This window comes from Tasmannia lanceolata, unplaced genomic scaffold, assembly GCF_043159265.1.
Source record: "Tasmannia lanceolata isolate RefF3 unplaced genomic scaffold, GAP_Taslan_0.1 ptg000015l, whole genome shotgun sequence".
Classification (NCBI taxonomy): Eukaryota; Viridiplantae; Streptophyta; class Magnoliopsida; order Canellales; family Winteraceae; genus Tasmannia; species Tasmannia lanceolata.
Genome location: NW_027518692.1, coordinates 58,545,064 through 58,565,012, shown reverse-complemented (window position 1 = coordinate 58,565,012; position 19,949 = coordinate 58,545,064). Strand labels below are relative to the sequence as shown.

The 19,949-nt window shown below is 39.5% G+C and overlaps 1 protein-coding gene across 3 annotated transcripts; it reads left to right on the top strand.

The window, feature by feature from the left end:
- The first annotated feature begins 5,900 nt into the window (after positions 1-5,900).
- LOC143892690 (ATP-dependent RNA helicase-like protein DB10) lies at positions 5,901-18,704 on the top strand. Of its 3 annotated transcripts, none has more exons than XM_077397486.1 (10): positions 5,920-6,015; positions 6,788-6,831; positions 6,947-7,372; positions 9,201-9,326; positions 10,751-10,819; positions 15,156-15,425; positions 16,524-16,874; positions 17,115-17,392; positions 17,643-18,014; positions 18,106-18,704. In XM_077397486.1, the coding sequence occupies exons 2-10, from the start codon at positions 6,802-6,804 to the stop codon at positions 18,401-18,403; spliced, it is 2,220 nt and encodes a 739-aa protein (XP_077253601.1). In that variant the 5' UTR covers positions 5,920-6,015; positions 6,788-6,801; the 3' UTR covers positions 18,404-18,704. The 3 variants fall into 3 exon arrangements, with proteins under 3 accessions (XP_077253602.1, XP_077253601.1, XP_077253600.1); XM_077397485.1 differs by having other exon boundaries at positions 5,922-6,015; positions 18,100-18,704; XM_077397487.1 differs by having other exon boundaries at positions 5,901-6,015; positions 6,788-7,372; positions 18,100-18,704.
- The last annotated feature ends 1,245 nt before the right edge of the window (positions 18,705-19,949 follow it).

Genomic DNA, 19,949 nt, shown 5'->3' with positions numbered 1-19,949 from the left:
AAAGTTAGCATCTCCGTGTATTTTATATGTTTGTGAATATAACTGTGTATGTGGTGAGAGAATGATGATAATCGCTCGAAGGGTTCTTCGCATTCACTACAGTTGTAGGCTCCTTTTTTCCAATGTGTGTAAATTGCAGGAAGATGCATTACTTTTTCAATCCTTTATTTTGGATAACTGTCCTATTTCTGCATGCCTCAGATAAAGTTCATGTCCACTTAGCATCCAATAATGGTGGGGAATCTTTTTCTATTTCATAGCTAGTATCTACTCTAGTTGTCTATATCTCTCCTAACCAAGATGCTATTTAAGTATTTATTACTAGTGAAAGCCGTGGTGTCAACCTATGCCTCAGTGACTGCTGCCCCTCCCTCAACTAGTTGATGGTTTACACTTGGCTAGCATGTTCAAAGTGAATATCTGAAACTTTAAGGTAGCTTAGATATAACTTGAAAACATCAGCTCACCTACCCAAAAAACGTAAGAACATGAAGCTTTATCTTATCGATTCATTTTTTTCATTTTTGGAGGTTTATCCTCATGACTATCCTTCCCTTCATGTTCTTGTTTCTGTATGACATTACTTAACACCAATTTACAGGTCCACTAATCTGAAGGGCTATGTCGCATGGGTACTAAGTGTTGAATTCGGAAAATCTCAAAAGAAAAGATTTATGGATTCTGAAATATATTTTAAATAATTTTAATAAATTGATATTTCTGCATAATAATATTATGAATTTTAATAGGCTAGGGTAAATGTAATGTTTGCTTTTCATATAAAAAGCTTACTATTAGGATGATAAAACTCAAAGCCTATGGTAAATGTAAATTTTTGTTATTATGGTTTAGAAAACCATGGTGTGATCAAATACATGGGGTGTCGGAAATGACAAGGTTACTTCTTCTGTTAGTATAATCCTTGTGACATAGCTGGTGGGATTACTATGACTATTGTTCTAGACTTCTAGTTGCTGCCACTATCTTGTGTGTTAAGTCTTCTTGGTCCAGGATCATTATGTTTATTTTCTTAAATGTTTTCCATCCACTTATTATTAAAAACCATAAAGGGAAAAAGGAAAGATAAAAGAGAAGCACTCTTACTCACAGATGGACAAATGTACAAGGTTTCCCTTCCTAGCCATAGACCCTGTAATAGGCCAGCTATATGATTAGGTTGATCTTTTGGACTTTAGCTATTTAGGTACACAAGTTAGTGGAAGATGATATCATCTCTTCCACTGTCTTGCTACTTTTATATGGCAAACTGAAGGTGGGTGTCAATATTTAGAAATAATATAAATGAAACTGTAGGAATAGGAAGATCTCTGTGGGAGTTCTGAAGTAAAGTATACACATACTACCCATATCCTTTTGTCTGCCCAAGCAAAACTTGCCCAAGATGGTAGTACTTTCCATTGTGTCACACAATATACTTTTGATTTTTTGAAATCACCCAAAGATCCAAGCGAAGAGCTTTGTCTTTTAGCCTCTATCCATCGACTAATGCCACATGGAGTTACATTAAACTGCACAGCTATACATTTGAAGCAGTGTCATGCTAGACTACGCCAAGGGTGTGTTTGGCTACCATGAAAAAGGAATATTAGTGGGACCGGTTGTGAGAGATGGGCGGAGAGGGAGTGATTTGATAGAATGGGAGTGGGACAACATGAAAAGCCCCTCAAAAACAGGGAAAAAGAAAACTTAATTTGAAGTAGCGTATTATTTTTCACTGTTTTTCAGGGATTTCTCATGCTGACTCCACTTGTGCCTCATCAACTCTCTTCCCTTTGAGCTCATCTTTAGTAGTTGGGCCCACAAATATTCCAAGGAACAATTTTTCCTAGTTGCCAAGCATGTCCTAAGGCTCCTTTTTTTTTTTTTTTTCTAGGTAAAACGGCGTAAAACTAATTTTTTATGAACTTAATACTTATGTTTCACGCCTATTCCACGTTGAGAGAAACAACGCCAAAGGAAAAATCAGCTAAAACCACATTAACATGGAGGTTCATATGATACCCACTATTTATTGTTGGACTTTGTTGGGAGTGGTCCTGATTTCTTTAAACCAGGCATTGGATTGAATTCAAAAGTATGTAACTGATATAAGCTGCATATATGAGTTTTATTGCAATAATATATATAAATTGTGGTAGGCTTCAATTCAATGTTTACAAATTTGGAGTCTGACAAAAACTAGACCAAGCCAATTGTTGCTGTGATCAGCTTGTCATCCACATAAAGGAGTTTTTGATTGACATGGTAAGTCAAAACTAAGGCTGGTGGCTCGTACGAGAACACGACTAAGGTAAAAGGGACTCGACTCCAGTGAGTGAATGATTAATTGGTGGAGTTTTTAAATAGTGGTTTGAATGTCTAGTAAGTGGGAAGAGGAAAAGACCTATGGACTTCAGACCTGCATATGCATGTGGGGATGATTGTGATTGAGAACCACCTTTGGGTCCGCATCTTAACAGCCACATGTCTAGTCTAGAGGGTTTGATTGCTCATAAAGCAGAAGTACTTTGAGAGAGCTCTCATAAAGTCTTGCCTTCTTAGGTCCTTTCCCAGTGGAATAATGCCCATAATACTATTAGAGGATAAGGATAGTAATACTTATAACTGCACAGGGTGTATAAACCACGAGTTTTATGACACAAGCCTATCCTCTGTTCTTTATTGGGTACCTTGTCCAATTCTCTTTCCATTCAAAACACAAAACATGTAGTGATTCAAAGAAACTTCTTAGGTCATGTTTCTTTTGGATTTAAGTATCCATTTGAGTCCAGAACTAATTCTTGGCAAAATTGGGTATTTGGTTTGCACTTGTAGAATAGATTTTGAGTTCAAAATCGATCCTTCATCCTAAAAAAAAACACAAATTGGCCTAGATCATATAAGTATGAATCGTATGATGCTACTCAGGTGGGACATATCATGGTGCCATCATCGATCCTTCATGCCCTGTTTGTTTTGGATTTTGAAAACTGACTTTGAATCCCAAAACCTGTGTTTAATTACAAGTCGAATAATCAATTTTGACATGCAATCAATTCTCAAAATCCAAAACGAACCGGGCCAAAGCGAAGTGGGCTTGAATGGTTAAAAACCACTTTTGAAACCATAAAAGTTATTTGTAATCTTATCTTGGGCTTGGGCTTGGGCCTTTATAAAACTTACGGGCTTATAAATGCAATGGCCCACTAAGTATGAGCCCACGATAACAAAGTGGCATTTTAGGTAATGCTTAAAATTAATAAAATGCCCCTATCTTCAACTGCCAAAAATGTTCATATCTTGAATTCCCAAAATATATTCACCGAAATACCCTTAATGGGCTCTTTGCATTTCTTGCTAAGTTAGAAGCAAATATTAAGCAGCATAATCACACTGAATACAATGCAGAAAATAAAAAGGGATTTGCTAGGGACCATCGCAGAAGGCATTTGGCTCCTGGGCTGTTGCACGTGATAGCATCCACCTCATATGAATTAAATCAGTAAGGCAAAATCTGAACCTATGTGGCTGCTCTCACATGCAACAGCCCCAGGCATGAAATGCCTTCTACGATGGTCCCTATCAAATCCCAAATAGTATATATATATATATATATATATATATATATATATATATATATATATATATATATATATGAGAAAACGGTTCCTACACATATGTGTAGAGAGTTCTCTACACACTAGCTTAAAATACAGTGGGGGCCCACATTATTTGGGTGATCCAAGCCATCCATTTTAAAGGCCCTCACATAGATAGGGTGTCTACAAAAAATCAGATCCATAGGATCATCCCAACCCTACGATTTGTGGAGGTAAAATGGATGTCTTTAAACCTTCACAAATTAGTCCATTTTTTGCCTCCACAATTCAAATGGTTAGGATGATCCTATGGATCTGATTTTTTATGGGCACCCTATCTATGTGAGGGCCTTAAAAATGAATGGTTTGGATCACCCAAATAATGTGGCCCCCACTGTATTTTAAGCTAGTGTGTAGATAACTTATCTACACATATGTGTAGAAACCGTTTTCTCTATAATAATAATAATAATAATAATAATAATAATAATAATAAAGATAAATGGTATATGAGCTCATGCTCATATAGTTTATCTGAGCTAGACACTCTAAATAGGGTGTGCCTATGTTGATTGGGTTACGTTAGATATTGAATCTATAGGACCTAACATAGATAAGGTGTCCCTAAGAAATGATCTCCATAGGAAAATGCTAACCGTTGATTTGTGAAGGTTTAAAATGGACATCTAGGAAATTGGGCATTTTGTGCCTCTACAGATCGAATGGTTAGGATGACTGTATGGAGATGGTTTCTTAGGAAGACCCTATTTATGTCAGGTTCTATCAATTGAATGTGTTGGATGAGTCAAACAAGATGGGAGATGGAGTATTTATAGTGGCTAACTCAGATAAGCTATCTGAGCTTGAGCTCAGATACCGCGCCCCCATATAATAAACCTCTTAGGTCCTTACCATGAACACGTCTTGATTTGTAGCATCTCAATTGGACGTGTGACTGATGGTTGAGTGGTATAGAGTTCATAGTGGTGGGACCTATTGTGGATGGGGCATGGTAAAAAGTCACATTAATTGAACAATTTAACCATTGGATAAGTTTGGCTGAAAAAAAATCTAGGTTCCAAAGGATAGTTTTTTTTTTTTTTTTTTTTTGAGTGCTATAGCTAAGCCGGGATCGAGCCTCGAACCTCAAGGTTGAAGAGCATAGCCTTATCCAATTGAGCTACACTCTCAACCCCTCTTACGAACGAAGTTGGTCCAAGAAATATGGAGCTTATTAATTAAAACAAGGGATTTGCTGGCGTCTATTGCAGAAGGCATTTCGCGGATGGTCTGTTGCATGTGAGAACAACCACCTCGTGAATGAAGACAAAATCTGTTGAAAAGTGAGCATGTGCGATTGCTCTGACATGCAACAGACCATCCCCGAAATGCCTTTTGCGATGGACGCTAGCAAATCCCACCATGTTTTGATAATGTGACAAATCACCTTGTTTTACACTTTTTCAAAAGTAATTACAGATCAAGCCTCTTAGGCTCTTAGCAGCCAATTGGAAAAGTATAAAACAAGGCTATTCTTCCTATTATCAAAACTTGGTCATGCAGGTGTGAGCCTCCCCTTATTAAAAATGAGGACTACTGCACCCGAGATTTTATATGGTTCCTAGTAATTTTCAAAAGGTATAGTGGGGCCCACTTCATAGGATGATCCAAACTGTTCATTTGTCGGGCCAAAACATAAATACCTTGTAAATCATCTCCATAGGATGTCGGAGCGTTAGGGTCATCTTATAGAGATGAGTTATGGCGTAGCATCTATTTATGTCATGGCCCAACAAATGAACGATTTGGATCATGATATGAAATGGGCCCCACTATACCTTTTGAAAATTACTAGATTTCACGGGCACACCCCATATAAAATCTCATTGCCGCCCTTCTCTTTTAGGTGAGAAGTAACGGGATGACTTTGGGGTTTTATTCGGCATTTGGGTGCCACATCAGCAAAACACCCTTGTTTGGTTGGCATCCACTGCTGGCCCGCGTAAAGCTGTAAATGGACGATCTCGATCAACGGAAACAAAAATTGTGACAAGCTTCCCATTTTCACCGGTCACTAACACATCATCGTCCCCGTGGGAACAAAAATTCTCGACCAAATTCACAACAAACATAAAAAATTTCATTGTTTGGACGGTTAAGATCATCTGATGGTTTAATACTTTGGGTTTGGGATAGTGACCCCACTCTCAGTGGGGCCCACTATTTCTGCTTCTATAAAACATTAACCTTACAAATGTAACCCTAGTAAGGTTCGAACCCGATACGGTTTTCTAAAAAGTATATAAAAGAGCGACATCAGCAAATGTGTTTTCTTTTTCCTGAAACTTCGGAATAGGAGAAAAAAAATGTAAGAATTTTCCTTTCCCTCCGCCTCCGTGTCTCTCTGCAAAGGAAGGTATGCCATTTTGTCTATCTACTTTAACAGCTAGGGTTTTTTGAGATTCATGTGTTGAGGATTTTTTAAGCCTCTAAAACCCTAGAAAGTGATAGATCTTGCACATGGCTTAGTTTTTGCAATCGAATCGAATCGAATCTCTTTAGATTCTTAATGGGCCGTTTGGATACATGGATTTTACAAGCTAAAACCTCTAAAACCCTAGAATCTATCTACATTCTACAATCCTGAAAATGTACAATTCAGGTTATAAAATCCAGATTTTAGCATAGAAAATCCAGGTTACAATCCTGGATCATAAAATTCTTGTATCCAAATGGCGTGTTAGGGTTTTTATTTTTGCACTTCGGAGTCTTATGGTTTTAGGTTATGAAATCCTGAAAATGTACGATGCAGAAACCCTGGATGTGGTAATGTGGGAGCTTCTTAGGGTTTTGCTTGGAGTCTTTCAAATCATACGTTTTCATAGGCTTGTTAGGGTTTTGCTTTTCCGATTCTTTTGCATACTAGAATGCCATACTTGATTACAAGCAGTCATGCTTTTTTTTTTTTTTTTTTTGCACATATATAGAGCTCTTTTTTTTTTTTTTTTTTTTTGCATATATAAAGCTCTATATTAGTGTTTCTGCTCTAGTTTTATGGGTTGGCATTCCTGATTTTGGGTTATTTTTCTTTTTATCTTTTGATGTCTGTTTGTAGTTTATGCTTGTTTGGTGGATTCTTGGCTTGTTCTGATATTGATGGGTAAACTCTTTTTTTTTTGTGTGTTCAGTTTTTTGAGAGATAATGGGTGACAGATTTTTACTTCTCTCAAAGGTCAGTAAATTCAGTTCCTAAAGAGAAATTCCTGGTTGGATTTCTGGGGCTTTTTTTGGGTATTAGGTTCTATAATTTGGTGCGAGACAACGTTCCAATAGGATTTCCTTAATAGTTTTCCAGTCACTATATCAAGCCTTCTCGTCTCTTCTGTTCCTGCATCCAATTGGTGTTCTGCTTGGCTATGGCTGCCACTGCATCTGCTTCTTCCAATGGTCTGCGCTATGCGCCAAAAGACCCAACCCTCCCCAAGCCATGGAGAGGTCTGATCGATGGCAAGACTGGTTATCTATATTTCTGGAATCCCGAGACTAATGTAACCCAGTACGAGAAGCCTACTGCTACCCCACTTTCAGGTTCAGCTTCTGTAGCAACTGTCTCGAAACCTGCTTCATTACCCATAAGTTCTTCTGTTCAAATTCAGCAATCATCGGGTTCTTCAGCTCAAGGGCAGCGTAATTCTAACCAGGAAAATAGTTGTTATAACAGTAGTAATGGTGGGCCTAAGCTTACAGAAATTCCTGGAGCACAGAACCAGCAGGTATTGTCCATGCTATTATTTGTTTATTTCTATGATTTGTTTTCTGTTTCCATTCATTTAGTTAATTTCCAAATGGTTCATAAGAACACTGATATAAAATAATTTTATCTAAAAACCAAATAAAAAACACTGATATAAAATGTGAATGTGTGGTAGCATAAATGGATACACAAATGCATGTGTCTGACAAGAACTTTTACCTTCTCCATCGGATCTAAAATAAATCCTGATATAATTTGAGAAGAGTCAAAGGATTATCCCTTGCTTTGGGTGGAAAAATGGGACCCACTCCCGTGTCATTCTGTTGCGGGCGTATCACGTAGAGGTTCAATTGTTTTTGGCTATCAAAAGGCTGCATGATAATCTTTTGCTCCTTGGGCAATTGATATTTTTATTCCTTTTGGAATCCGAATACAATTTCTATTTTCAGCAAAAAAGTTTGTCCAAATTAATATACAAAAAAACTTCTCAGGTACGACGAATTGTTCATATTAGTTTTAAAAGTTGATATATGTTCTTAGTTGTTATGTTTCTTGATTTTTCATGGTTTTCCTCATTAATGGCTGTTTCTGTATGTAGATTAACCCATGAGATTTTGTTTATGGGGTTGGATTTAGTTATGTAGCCGTTTTTCTCTTGAACAGGCCTGATTGGCTGATTGATTCTCTTCATGTTTATATGTAGATAAAACCCATGAAATTCGTCCTAGCAATCTTGTGTCTTTTTGTGCCTTTTGATTATGGGCAATCCATATCTCTGTCTGCTGTCCATCCTTAATAATTTGAACATTGAAGCCATGGAACTGTAGTTTTCCTGATAGCAATTGATCTTGTCAAGGACTCTTCTTGCATTATTTGTTTGGAATGACAATAATTTGTGCCTTATCTATATTAAAAAATGATCAAGATGCAAATCTTCAGACAAGACCATGATATTCATGGAAGGGATTGTTATCTCTTTTGGATGTGGTCCACCTCGCCTCTTCCTTTTTAATGAAATCATCCTGCCATTTCAAAAAAAAAAAAAATCTCTTTAACTTTTTGTGTCCTCACTCCTGACCTTCGAGTGAAAAATCATGGTGGGGGTAGTTGAATTTCTAAACTCAAGGCAGTGCAGGCTACCTATGGAAAAGAATAAATGAGGTCTCCTTCATCTATTGAAGTATTGATTTGTGGGCATATAAATGATATACAGCTTTTAAATTTGAGAAGTCAATAGTTTTCTGTTACCTTCCATTGACTTTGTTTTTCATATCTTTCAAATTGCCAAGTTATGAAGTGTCCCACTTTGTTATTTATTATTATTATTAGAGCATGGTTTTAAATTTCGTCCGAAATTTTGGATTTCGGTCAAGACCGAAACCGAAACGAAATTTCGGAAATTTCGTCAATTTCGGAGAAATTTGGAAAAGAATATTAATTTTTTATTCCTTTCCCAAATTTCAGCCGAAATTTCGGCCCAAAAAAATGACATTTCGAGTGTCTTTACCGAATTTCGGCTGAAATTTCGGGATTTCAGCTAGGTCCAAAATTTATGCCGAAACCGAAATTTCAAACCATGTATTAGAGTGCTGCTACGGAAACGGAGAGCGGAACTGAACAAATCTCTCCACTCCACATGGCATAGAAGGGGTAGTTTTGCCATTTTGAGGGAAAAAAGGGTCTATGATTGCTTATGTGTGAAAAGGCTATCTGTTTGGTTCATATTCGGTTCCCAACTTGTTACCATGTCATTATTCTTATATTTAACTGACACTTCTGTTGCATTGTTTTTCTATGACATCTTTTCTCTTAGACTAATAAAAGTATTGATCTCTTTTCTGCATCAGGGTGCGAGAGGCGGAGGTAGCAGTTCTATCGATGGATCAGCCAGTGCGTATAACCATGGTCCTGGAGGACATACTTCGAAATCATCTGCTGAATCCTATCGTCGTCAGCATGAAATATCTGTTTCTGTATGCATCTTATGCCTTTTAATGCAAGAGTTGCACTTGTAATTTCTTTAATTGCATGAAAACATCAGTGTTCTATGGATGCCTGCTATTTTACATTTTTCAAGAGGCAGTAGACAGATTTAATTTTAGCTAACCTATTCCGCTAATTCTTTTGTTGATTTATGCTGAGCTCCACTTCAGACTGTGGGCGTGCCCCAAATTGTAACACTGATTGTCAATGGCGTTAGTGATGGGATCGGGTCTCTCCCACCAATGGAAGTGGGCAGCTAGAGACATTTTCCCTTTCTTTCTTATGAGGGTTACAATTTTAGGATGGAGGTTTTAAAAACTTGGGGAATACACATTGTTTCCCAATCTTTTTTTTTTGTTTTGTTTGAAAGAGTTTGCTTCCCAATCTATGCATACACTTTTTTTTTTTTAATTTCAATATTATTATTTGCAATTGTGTTTTAAATGGATTTATGAATGATACACACACACATATATGTATGTATATAATGGATTCCGACTGGGCCTTAATGTTCCATTCACAAATGAGTGGAAATGTAACATTAAAAAAAAAGGGTGGAAATGTTACATATCAACCAAAAAAAAAAAAATGTTACAGACACATTGTTTACAAAGTTAAGAAGACAGTGAATTCTAGTAAGTATCAAATCGAATCAAATTATCAGTCTGATTCTAGATTAGAACAATTGTTCTTGCTTTTTTTAAGCACATTACAAATAAAAGAAAATGTAAAAGAAATCCAAAAAATAAGATATAAGTAAAGTGTATATTCCTCCATTAAAAAAAAAAATTGTATATTCCCCATCACTATCCATCAGTAAACTGTATATTTCTCCCCCACATCCATCAGTTAGATAGCAAATACTGAAATTTTGGTGGCGTCCAAAGAGGCCTTTTTTTATGGTGTCAGAATGAGTGGACAGAAAATATTGAAGTATATCATATTATTAAAGGGAACGGCCAATGAATCACGGATAATGTCAAGCACTCAAGACTTTAATGGATTACACAAACTTTAATAGGTTTTTCTTTTTAAAAAATTAAGTCTGTGGATACTGGAGAACACACACACACACACACACACACACACACAAAATGAAAATAAAAATGGAGTACAATATAGGCATCTTAAACTCAAAAAAAATAAATAAAGTAGCCAACCAAATTTGTAAGTAAATTTTGAGAATATGATCGCATAATGGATGGAAACTGGAAAGGATACGTCAATATGTAAAAAACTGACCAAAATTCTGATATGCTATATAGATATTGTGCATTAAGGTTAGGAAGTTCTGAGTTTGATGGAGTTCCTCCTTTTGACCAATCATTGTGAATTTTTCTTTGCGGCTGCTTTTTGTTTATAGTTGTTTTATTGATGGGTGCTGACAGCAGGCTTTCTTTGTGAACATGCTCAGGGAGATGACGTACCTGCTCCATTTATAACTTTTGAGTCTACGAGTTTTCCCTTGGAGATTCTAAGAGAGGTATGCTTTGCATCAGTTCACAGTTATCCATTCTTAGTCTAGTCTCTTCCTATGTACACACACTAGTAGGGGTGCAACTCAGGTCGGATTCACCCCGAATTTTTACTGGGTTGGTTTTGGACTTGGCAAATTTGTGCTGGGTTGGGAAACTCAAGAAAATAAAAGTCAGAGTCAGATTGGTTTGGGTTGAGGTGTCGGGCAACCCGACCCCGACAGAACTCTATTTTTTTATTGTATAAGGGTAAAAGGGTAGTGTAATTGTGTAAGGGTAAAAGAATAAAAGTAAAGATGCATGACACCTCTCTGCAAAGCAGGGATGGTCACGGGTTCGAGTCACGGAAACAACCTCTCTGCAAAGCAGGGGTAAAGCTGTGTACATCTAGCTCTCCCCAGACCCCGCAATGGCGGGGTCTGGGCCACGCTTTTTCTTATGTATGACACCTCTATACCAGAAACCCTAAATCCCACTCGCACTTCTCATTGTCTCTCGAAACATCAAAACTCTTATTTCTCTCCCTTCCTAATGCCTTTACCCTCTATAGCCCTCCTCTGAGTTGATTTTCTGGTCAACTCTCAACCTCTCGGTTCTCATCTACCTCTGGTTCAGGCTCCATCTCACGGAAACAACCTCTCTACAAAGCAGGGGTAAAGCTGTGTACATCTAGCTCTCCCCAGACCCCGCAATGGCGGGGTCCGGGCCACGCTTTTTCTTATGTATGACACCTCTATACCAGAAACCCTAAATCCCACTCGCACCTCTCATTGTCTCTCGAAACATCAAAACTCTTATTTCTCTCCCTTCCTAATGCCTTTACCCTCTATAGCCCTCCTCTGAGTTGATTTTCTGGTCAACTCTCAACCTCTCGGTTCTCATCTACCTCTGGTCCAGGCTCCATCTCTCTTCTAATCCTAAACCCACCCAACACAAGAAGAACAGAGGAGGAAGAAGAAAACAATAGCAACTGTTTAGATTTTTGGGAAATGCCTCGGTTTATTCATTCTCTTGGCAGAATGTTTAGAAACCTCTTGTTCCGCCAAGAGTTCATGCATTTTGTTGGACGACGACCCTTAACAGTATCAACACTCAGGATGGGCTGAAGATCATCATCTTCAATTGGCAAATAAGTGCCATCTCTGTGTTTCAAATGAGGAATCTCCTTTACATCTTTTCATTCACTTCAGGTTGGTTTCTCTTATTTGGGACCAGGTTCTCAATTAATATAGGGTCAATTGGGTATTTTTGAACATGATCCCATATATTTTATGGAGTTGGAGAGTAACATACTTTGACTCTTTCTCAGTCTAATGCTGTGCATCTCATACCTTTTGCTATACTTTGGATTTTTTGGGAGAGGAATTTGCACATTTTTGAAGGTAGAGGCACCTCTCTTGACCGGATGTTTTGAAACATTAGTTCAAGAATAGTCTCTTGGGCTCTTCAACATGATTCCTATTCTGGGTACTTGGGAGATTTTATTTATTTTTGAATGGTAACAAATTTCATTCTTGGGAGATATTATCATTAGAAATTGGGAGACAATTTTGAGAGGAGGCATCTCCAAATCTAAAGTTGTAGCGAGATGGAAACCCTTTCCTAGAAACGGCAGAAAACTCAATGTCGACGGTTGCTCCCTTGGCAACCCAGGCAAAGCATGAATTAGATGCGTATTTAGGAATCCTTTGGGCGACATCATCTACTCCTTTGCGGGTTCAATCAGCGTCACTGATTCCACAGAAGCCGAGGTCCAAGCTCTTCACCAAGGATTGACTATTTTCATCGCACAAATGGAGGGCAGTTTGGAAGTGGAAAGCGATTCCTCTAACACAATCTCCTGAGTCAACAGAATATGCAACGATTTGTAGAGATTAGCCAATCTTATGGATGAGATTAAAGATATATGTTTGCAATGGTGTATTCTCTTTCTCTCTAATTCCCAGATGTGCCAACGATTTGGCTGATCGTATCAGCCAAATCAGGATCGTGTAGTGTCTCATTGTGCACTGGGCGGTCTTTACCCCCTGAAGTGCACTTGTGATCTTTTATACCATGATAAAATTGGTAACTTTTTTCTTATTGGCGAGCCGGGATCGAACCTGAGACCTCAAGGTTGTGAAACAAAGCCCCAACCGTTGAGCTACAGACCCAACCCCTTCCACTAGCAATAAAATTGGTAACTATTTGAAAAACAGAGACCTGAATTGGAGATGGTTCTTGCTGTCATCGCAAAGTCAGAGATTCACATTACTCTATCTATTGTCCTCATTCCATCATTCAAAGGCGAAGACTAGTCCCATCTCTCCGGTTTCTCCTTGCGACTGCCAGTATATTCATCGGCTTCATAACTAAGGGAACCCTTTCGCTGGAGTTCTTTTACCCCTTGATATTCATCATAGTGAATAGGGGTGTTAGTTTGGGCTCAGGCTCGGAAGCTCACTCAAGCTCGGCTCGGTATTGGCTCGGCACGAATCCTTAACAAGCCGAGCCCGAGCTAGGCCAGGCTTAGCTCGACTGGGCTCGTTAAGAATTTATATATATATATATATATATATATATATATATATATATATATATATATATATATATATATATATATATATATATTATGAGAAAACGGTTTCTACACACAAGTGTAGATAAGTTATCTACACACTAGCTTAAAATACAGTGGGGCCCCACATTGTTTGGGTGATCCAAAGCATTCATTTGATGGGCCCTCACATAGATAGGGTGTGCCCAAAAAATCAGCTTCATAGGATCATCCTAACCCTTCGAACCGTGGAGGCAAACAATGGACAGATTTGTGAAGGTTTATACACTTCCATTTTACCTCCACAAATCATAGGGTTGGGATGATCCTTTGGAGCTGATTTTTTGTGGACACCCTATCTATGTGAGGGCCAATCAAATGAATGGTTTGGATCACCCAAACAATATGCCCTCAATTGTATTTTAAGCCAGTGTGTAGATAACTTATCTACACTCGTGTGTAGAAATCGTTTTCTCATATATATATATATATATAGCCCTAAATCCCTTACAGGTTATGTAATTATTTAATTTGAATCATTTGATTATACATGATAGGTCCAAAAAAGCCCAAAACATGTAGGATTTTGGGGCCCAATTGGCCCATTAACGAGCTCAGTAAGGCTTGCGAGCCGCTCGCGAGCCGAGCCCGAGCCCGAGCTCAGGTGTTGAGCTTAACGAGCCAAGCCTCGGCTCGTTTATACCCCTAATAGTGAACCCTCCTGTGCTCTTTGAAACTCAATCTGTCCTTATCCAAGTTGATATCTGTGAGCAAGTTGGAACAAAACGGAAAACGAGAGAACCATCAGGATACTTTTGTCCTGAGACAGTTCCAAACAGATTCCAATAATCATCATCAGGTGTGTTATAAACTTATAACACTAACAGTTGTCATTGCATTCTTTTGTATTGGATAAAGTATATCATTTGAGAAGACATAAACAAAATTGATAGGGTCATATTTTCAAATACCATCATTTTGTAGTGTGCTTATCTGTATCATCCCTTCATGGTAGATAAATCAATGGCTGTCACCACAAATCAATTGCTCTTACCCATTTTATCAGAAAATGTTACCGCAAGCATGGGAATCATCAGTGGTTAAATTTGTGGGTCGGGTGGAGTTCCATTTGAGAAATCAGGTTGGGTTCAGTTTGGGTTTGGGTTGACCGGTTGAGTCTATTATATGCGGGTTGGGTTTGGTTTCACCCTCCTCAGGTTGAGCTCGGGTCTGGTTAGGTTGAACAATTACCCTCTTGGGTTGGGTTTGGGTTGGTCTTAGCCCGACCTAACCTATCCCGAGTTGCACCCATTCACTTGAATAATTTTTTCAACTCTGTAACCTAACAGTGTTTCTGTATGCAAGTATTGTGATTGGTGGAGGGGAACAACTTTGAATTTCAGACTCATGTCCGTGTTTTCGTCTTTACTTTTGTCGCAGGTGCGATATTTGCTCCGGGGAGGAGTTAATGTCGTATGCTGTGCCTCTGTTGTGCCACCTCTCTGGGGGCTTGCATATAGTTGGAGTGCCATATACGGTGGACCAATTTGAGAAGGGCTTCCCGAATTACCATTTCGTGGCTGGGGTTGCCTCCGGTGATAGTTCAGTGTGCCACTCGGTCCGAACAGAAGAAGCCCCTTTCTCCTGTTCGGGCTTGCATCCCATATGGAGGATTTGCTTCTTCTAGCATAGCTAATCCTCTGGTTAATTAAAGAAAGAAAAACAAATAGAATGATTAATTTTAAGCTGGAATTCCTCGTATCCATAAAAAATTCTCATGAGTGTCTTGTGGTTTTTTCCTTTTCCAGTTTCAGCGTGCTGGATTTTCTGCACCTACCCCAATCCAGGCCCAGTCGTGGCCGATTGCTTTACAGAGTCGTGACATTGTGGCCATTGCAAAGACCGGTTCAGGGAAAACATTGGGTTATCTTCTTCCGGGTTTTATTCATCTCAAGCGCTCTCGCAAGAATTCCCAATTGGGTCCAACAGTGTTGGTTCTATCGCCAACTAGGGAGCTGGCGACCCAGATACAAGATGAAGCCGAGAAGTTTGGCAAGTCATCAAGAATTTCATGCACGGTTTGCCCCTGTTACCACGATATTTATCTTTAATTGTTTTTTATCTTTAATTGTTGTAACTAATCATATAGGGCTGATCTGATGTGTCACTTACGTATCAGTTTGTGTACCGTCTTTAGAGTGGCTTAGCTTAACCAATAGCCACTTGTGCCAAACTTTGATATCAAAGCATGCTTACCGATCACCATCTCACTTATGCCTCAATTTTATTGTGCTATGGTACTGACACCTTTTTCCCTAGCACCTAAATTGAAACTGGCATGGAAAATATATAAACACCAATAGCCTCAAAACCAGATATGTCTTCTCATCTAAGTAATTTTCACAGAAACTATTAGAGAACTTGAAGCTTATATGCTCATTCAAAAATTTCAAAAACCAAGTGTGTGTGTGTGTGTGTGTGTGTGAGAGAGAGAGAGAGAGAGAGAGAGAGAGAGAGAGAGAGAGAGAGAGAGAGAGAGAGAGAGCTATGTGCACTGGGAAAGAGCACCAGAATCCGAATCCAATGGTAAATAACCAGAACTATTTTTTCTTCATTTTATTTGACAGATCAATATCAAACCATTCAAAAAAAAAAGAAAAAAGACAGATCAATGTCAAATGCTTTGATGTTCAATTTTTCTGGGATGCATAAAATTCTGATAAAAAAGGGCGGCCTAGTGCACGAGGCTCCCGCCATTGCGGGGTCTGGGGAGGGCTAGATGTACGCATCCTTACCCCTGCTTTGCAGAGAGGCTGTTTCCGTGACTCGAACTCGTGACCACAAGGTCACAATGGAGCAACCTTACCGTTGCACCAAGGCTTGCCCTCATGCGTGAAATTCTGATACTGACAGAAAAACACTGCTCTTCTTCTTTGACGAGTCTGTTGTGGATTGAGTTAGGACTGCATCCCAAAATTTATTATGGTCTATTTTTTTGGACAAACAATGCCACTCTGTATGAAATGATACTTGCTTTCTCTTCACTTGTATTTTCCAATTGAAAAACTGATGCATCTCATGCTCCAATAATACTTCAATCCATTGCCTAGCACTTGCACAACATACCTCTTTTCTTCATGTTTTGGTTGCTTAAATAATGTCTTATCTTGTTCCAGTGTTTATATGGAGGAGCACCAAAAGGTCCACAGCTGAGAGATTTAGATCGAGGAACAGATATTGTGGTTGCGACCCCAGGACGGTTGAACGATATTTTAGAGATGAGAAGAATAAGCCTTCATCAGATTTCATATCTGGTGCTTGATGAGGCTGATCGCATGCTGGACATGGGTTTTGAACCTCAAATACGGAAGATTGTGAAAGAAATACCTGCCCGACGGCAAACTCTTATGTATACAGCAACATGGCCTAAGGAGGTTCGTAAAATTGCTGCTGATTTACTGGTTAATCCTGTTCAGGTTAACATTGGCAACGTAGATGAGCTTGTAGCAAACAAGTCTATCACCCAGGTATGAATTTAACGGCTCTCCTCTTACTGGTTTTCTCTAGCTCGAAGTAGATATGTAAATGCTCCTGCTTTATTTATTTAGTTATTTATTTTGTTCTGGTTATTTGGTACATGCTCACCAAACTTTTGCTTTGAGGTTTGTTGGGTTTGCTGTGTGGTCTAAGGCTAATCTTATTCCCCATGTTTTCATTGTAAAATACATTAGATGAAGTACTCATCTGTTTGCTTTTGGTCTCCTTAGTATATTGAAGTAATCACACCTATGGAGAAACAAAGGCGGTTGGAGCAGATCTTGCGATCTCAAGAACCGGGTTCTAAAGTCATAATCTTTTGCTCGACCAAGAAGATGTGTGATCAGCTTTCTCGCAACATCACTCGCCAGTTTGGAGCTGCTGCTATTCATGGTGATAAAACTCAGGGTGAGAGGGACTTTGTATTAAGCCAATTTCGATCTGGAAAATCTCCCATACTTGTGGCGACAGATGTTGCGGCTCGAGGACTGGACGTAAAAGACATCCGGTAATAGCTACTGGTTCTTCTCTTTTTTTTTTTTTTTTTTGGTTCTTTACACTTCTGAAGTGGCGCCATCTGTAGCTGAATTTAATTGCATTGAGCTTGTCCTTTTTGGAGAGCTTGTCCTTCTTTTTGGAGAGCGTCCTTTTGGTAGACAATGGCACACCCATGTTTGGAGAACTTGTCATTTTAGGCATTCATGTTGTTCCTGCAGCACTAATTGTAATGAAGGCTTTGTACCCAATATCTGTTACAGGGTGGTTGTCAACTATGACTTCCCGACAGGAGTTGAAGACTATGTTCACAGGATAGGTAGGACTGGAAGGGCAGGTGCCACTGGACTGGCATACACATTCTTCTGTGATCAGGATTCAAAACATGCGAATGATCTCATCAAAGTTTTAGAAGGTGCGAGCCAGCGAGTTCCTCCGGAGATACGCGACATGGCTTCACGTGGTGGTGGAATGGGCAGGACTCACAGCAGGTGGGGTTCTGGCCCTGGTGGTCGTGATGGAGGCCGATATCATGGTTCTTCTGATTTTGGTGGTAGGGGTGGACGGGCCCCTTTTCTGTCTTCAGGTGGGTTCGATAGAAGCCAAGGTGGCAGTGGACCCAGCAATCAGGACAGGTACCGAAACTTCTTCCTGATATTTTTCCACAAAGACCCCCCTCTCCTTAATGTACAAAATATGATTGAAAACTTGGCTTATTAGTGACAGGTATGATCAAAGCTTCAGCTTCCACAACGCTCATGTGGCTGGTGCACGTGGGGGGTATGATAAGGGCTTCCCTGCTGTTAGTAATGAACAGAGCACGGGAGATAGGAGCCAATGTCGGAGTAGAAGCCATAGCCCAAGCCATGGATGGGGTGGGCATAGTAAAAGCAGGAGCAGGAGCTGCAGTCCAAATTCTCCTTTTAAGGGCCAGGAGAATTTTAAGGAATCTGTTAATCCATCACAGCTGCAGGAGGACTCCCCTCTCCATGAGGGCGAAGGGTTTGTCGATGGTGCAGCTTAGGTCACCATCACATGGTAAGAAGTGGAGGGCTTGATTCCAGCCGCATAGGAAGATGGTAGGACTCCTCTTGGTACATCTGGGCTGGTATCAGATTTGCCTAACTGAGTAAGACTTCCGTTTTTTTGGGTGGTTGCCATCTGATATTTTTTTTTTTTGGCTCGATGGCATTTTTTGACGAAGGTTTTGTTATGATGTACCTACTGCAGGCAGGTTTAACTGTAACAGACAGACTGGATTACTATTTTCTTGTAACACTGAGAAGGGGGACCTTTGCATATATATATACTTACATTTACGACAATTGCTGTTTTTCTTGTGAGATGAGCAGGGGCGCATGTGGCAACATACGGGTTAATTTGGATAGGTGTTAATCAGCTTAGCATATGTTTTTTGGTGATTGTGATCTCATTTTATCAGTTGGGCATTACAAAATTTGATCTTAGTAGTGTTCAAGTCTCATGTTGAACACGGACATCCCGTCTGCAAGATCAAGTTTGCAAACAGAATGTAATCTTTTGGCAAACTCTTAAAAGGATGTGTTCTTTTATCAGCTTTGTTCATGGATGTAGGATCACCTGTGGTGGGTGCAACGGCGTGATGATCCAACAATTGGGCTCAAACTTGGTGAGCACTTCCGAACCCAAATTCCATCCAACCATGACATGCGGGAACCTGTCTCATTGGATTGACACAGCTCCAGATCCAATGTATATGGGTTATCTGATCAATCCGTATGGCCAATTGGGTAGCCCTCCGAAACGGCATTATGCTTGCAGCTAACCTTGGGATCACTTTATCTTCTAAAAGAGAAACCTTGGGATCACTCATTTGCAGATATAGGATGGTGTCGGAGAACATCCGAGTACACAAGAACAGGAAAATGCCTGGATGGGTCATTCCTTCTACTAGATTTTTTTTTCTTTACTCTCCTAGCAGTTCTAACGGGTGGCCTCCGGTGAATTCAGGGGAGGACCTACTTTCTCTAGGGAGTTTATATAATCCCTCTTGGGGAAGTTTGTTTTGGGACCCGATGGAGGTCCTGGATCATGGAAAGTCTATACCACAACATCATTCTCCATCTTAGTTAATGGAGCTCCAACGGGTTTCTTTGGGAGCTCTTGAGGCATCAGGCAGGCAGACCCTATCTCTATACCTCTTCATAAAGGTAGTGGAGGTTCTCAGCTTTCTTCTATCCAAAGCTGAAGAAAAATGTTTCATTTACGGGTTGCATCTGAACAAGAACGCGCGTCCTATCTCCCACCTGTAGTTTGCCGACGACAGCCTTATTTTTTTACAAGAAAGCGAGAACACTAAGCAAAATAAGTAGAGTCTTCAGATGGTTTGAAATTGCTTTTGGGGTGAAAATCATCTTCTCAAAATGCCTCCTAGCAAGGCTGAACGTGGAATTAACATTGGTAGCTCATTATGCAGCTTTTCTTGGTTATAATAGTGGGAAATTGCCACTCTTACCTAGGTGTGCCGTTGGGCTATGGGGTACCCAATGCCTCCTTATCAGACTCGATGATAGAGAGAATAGAGAAGAAAT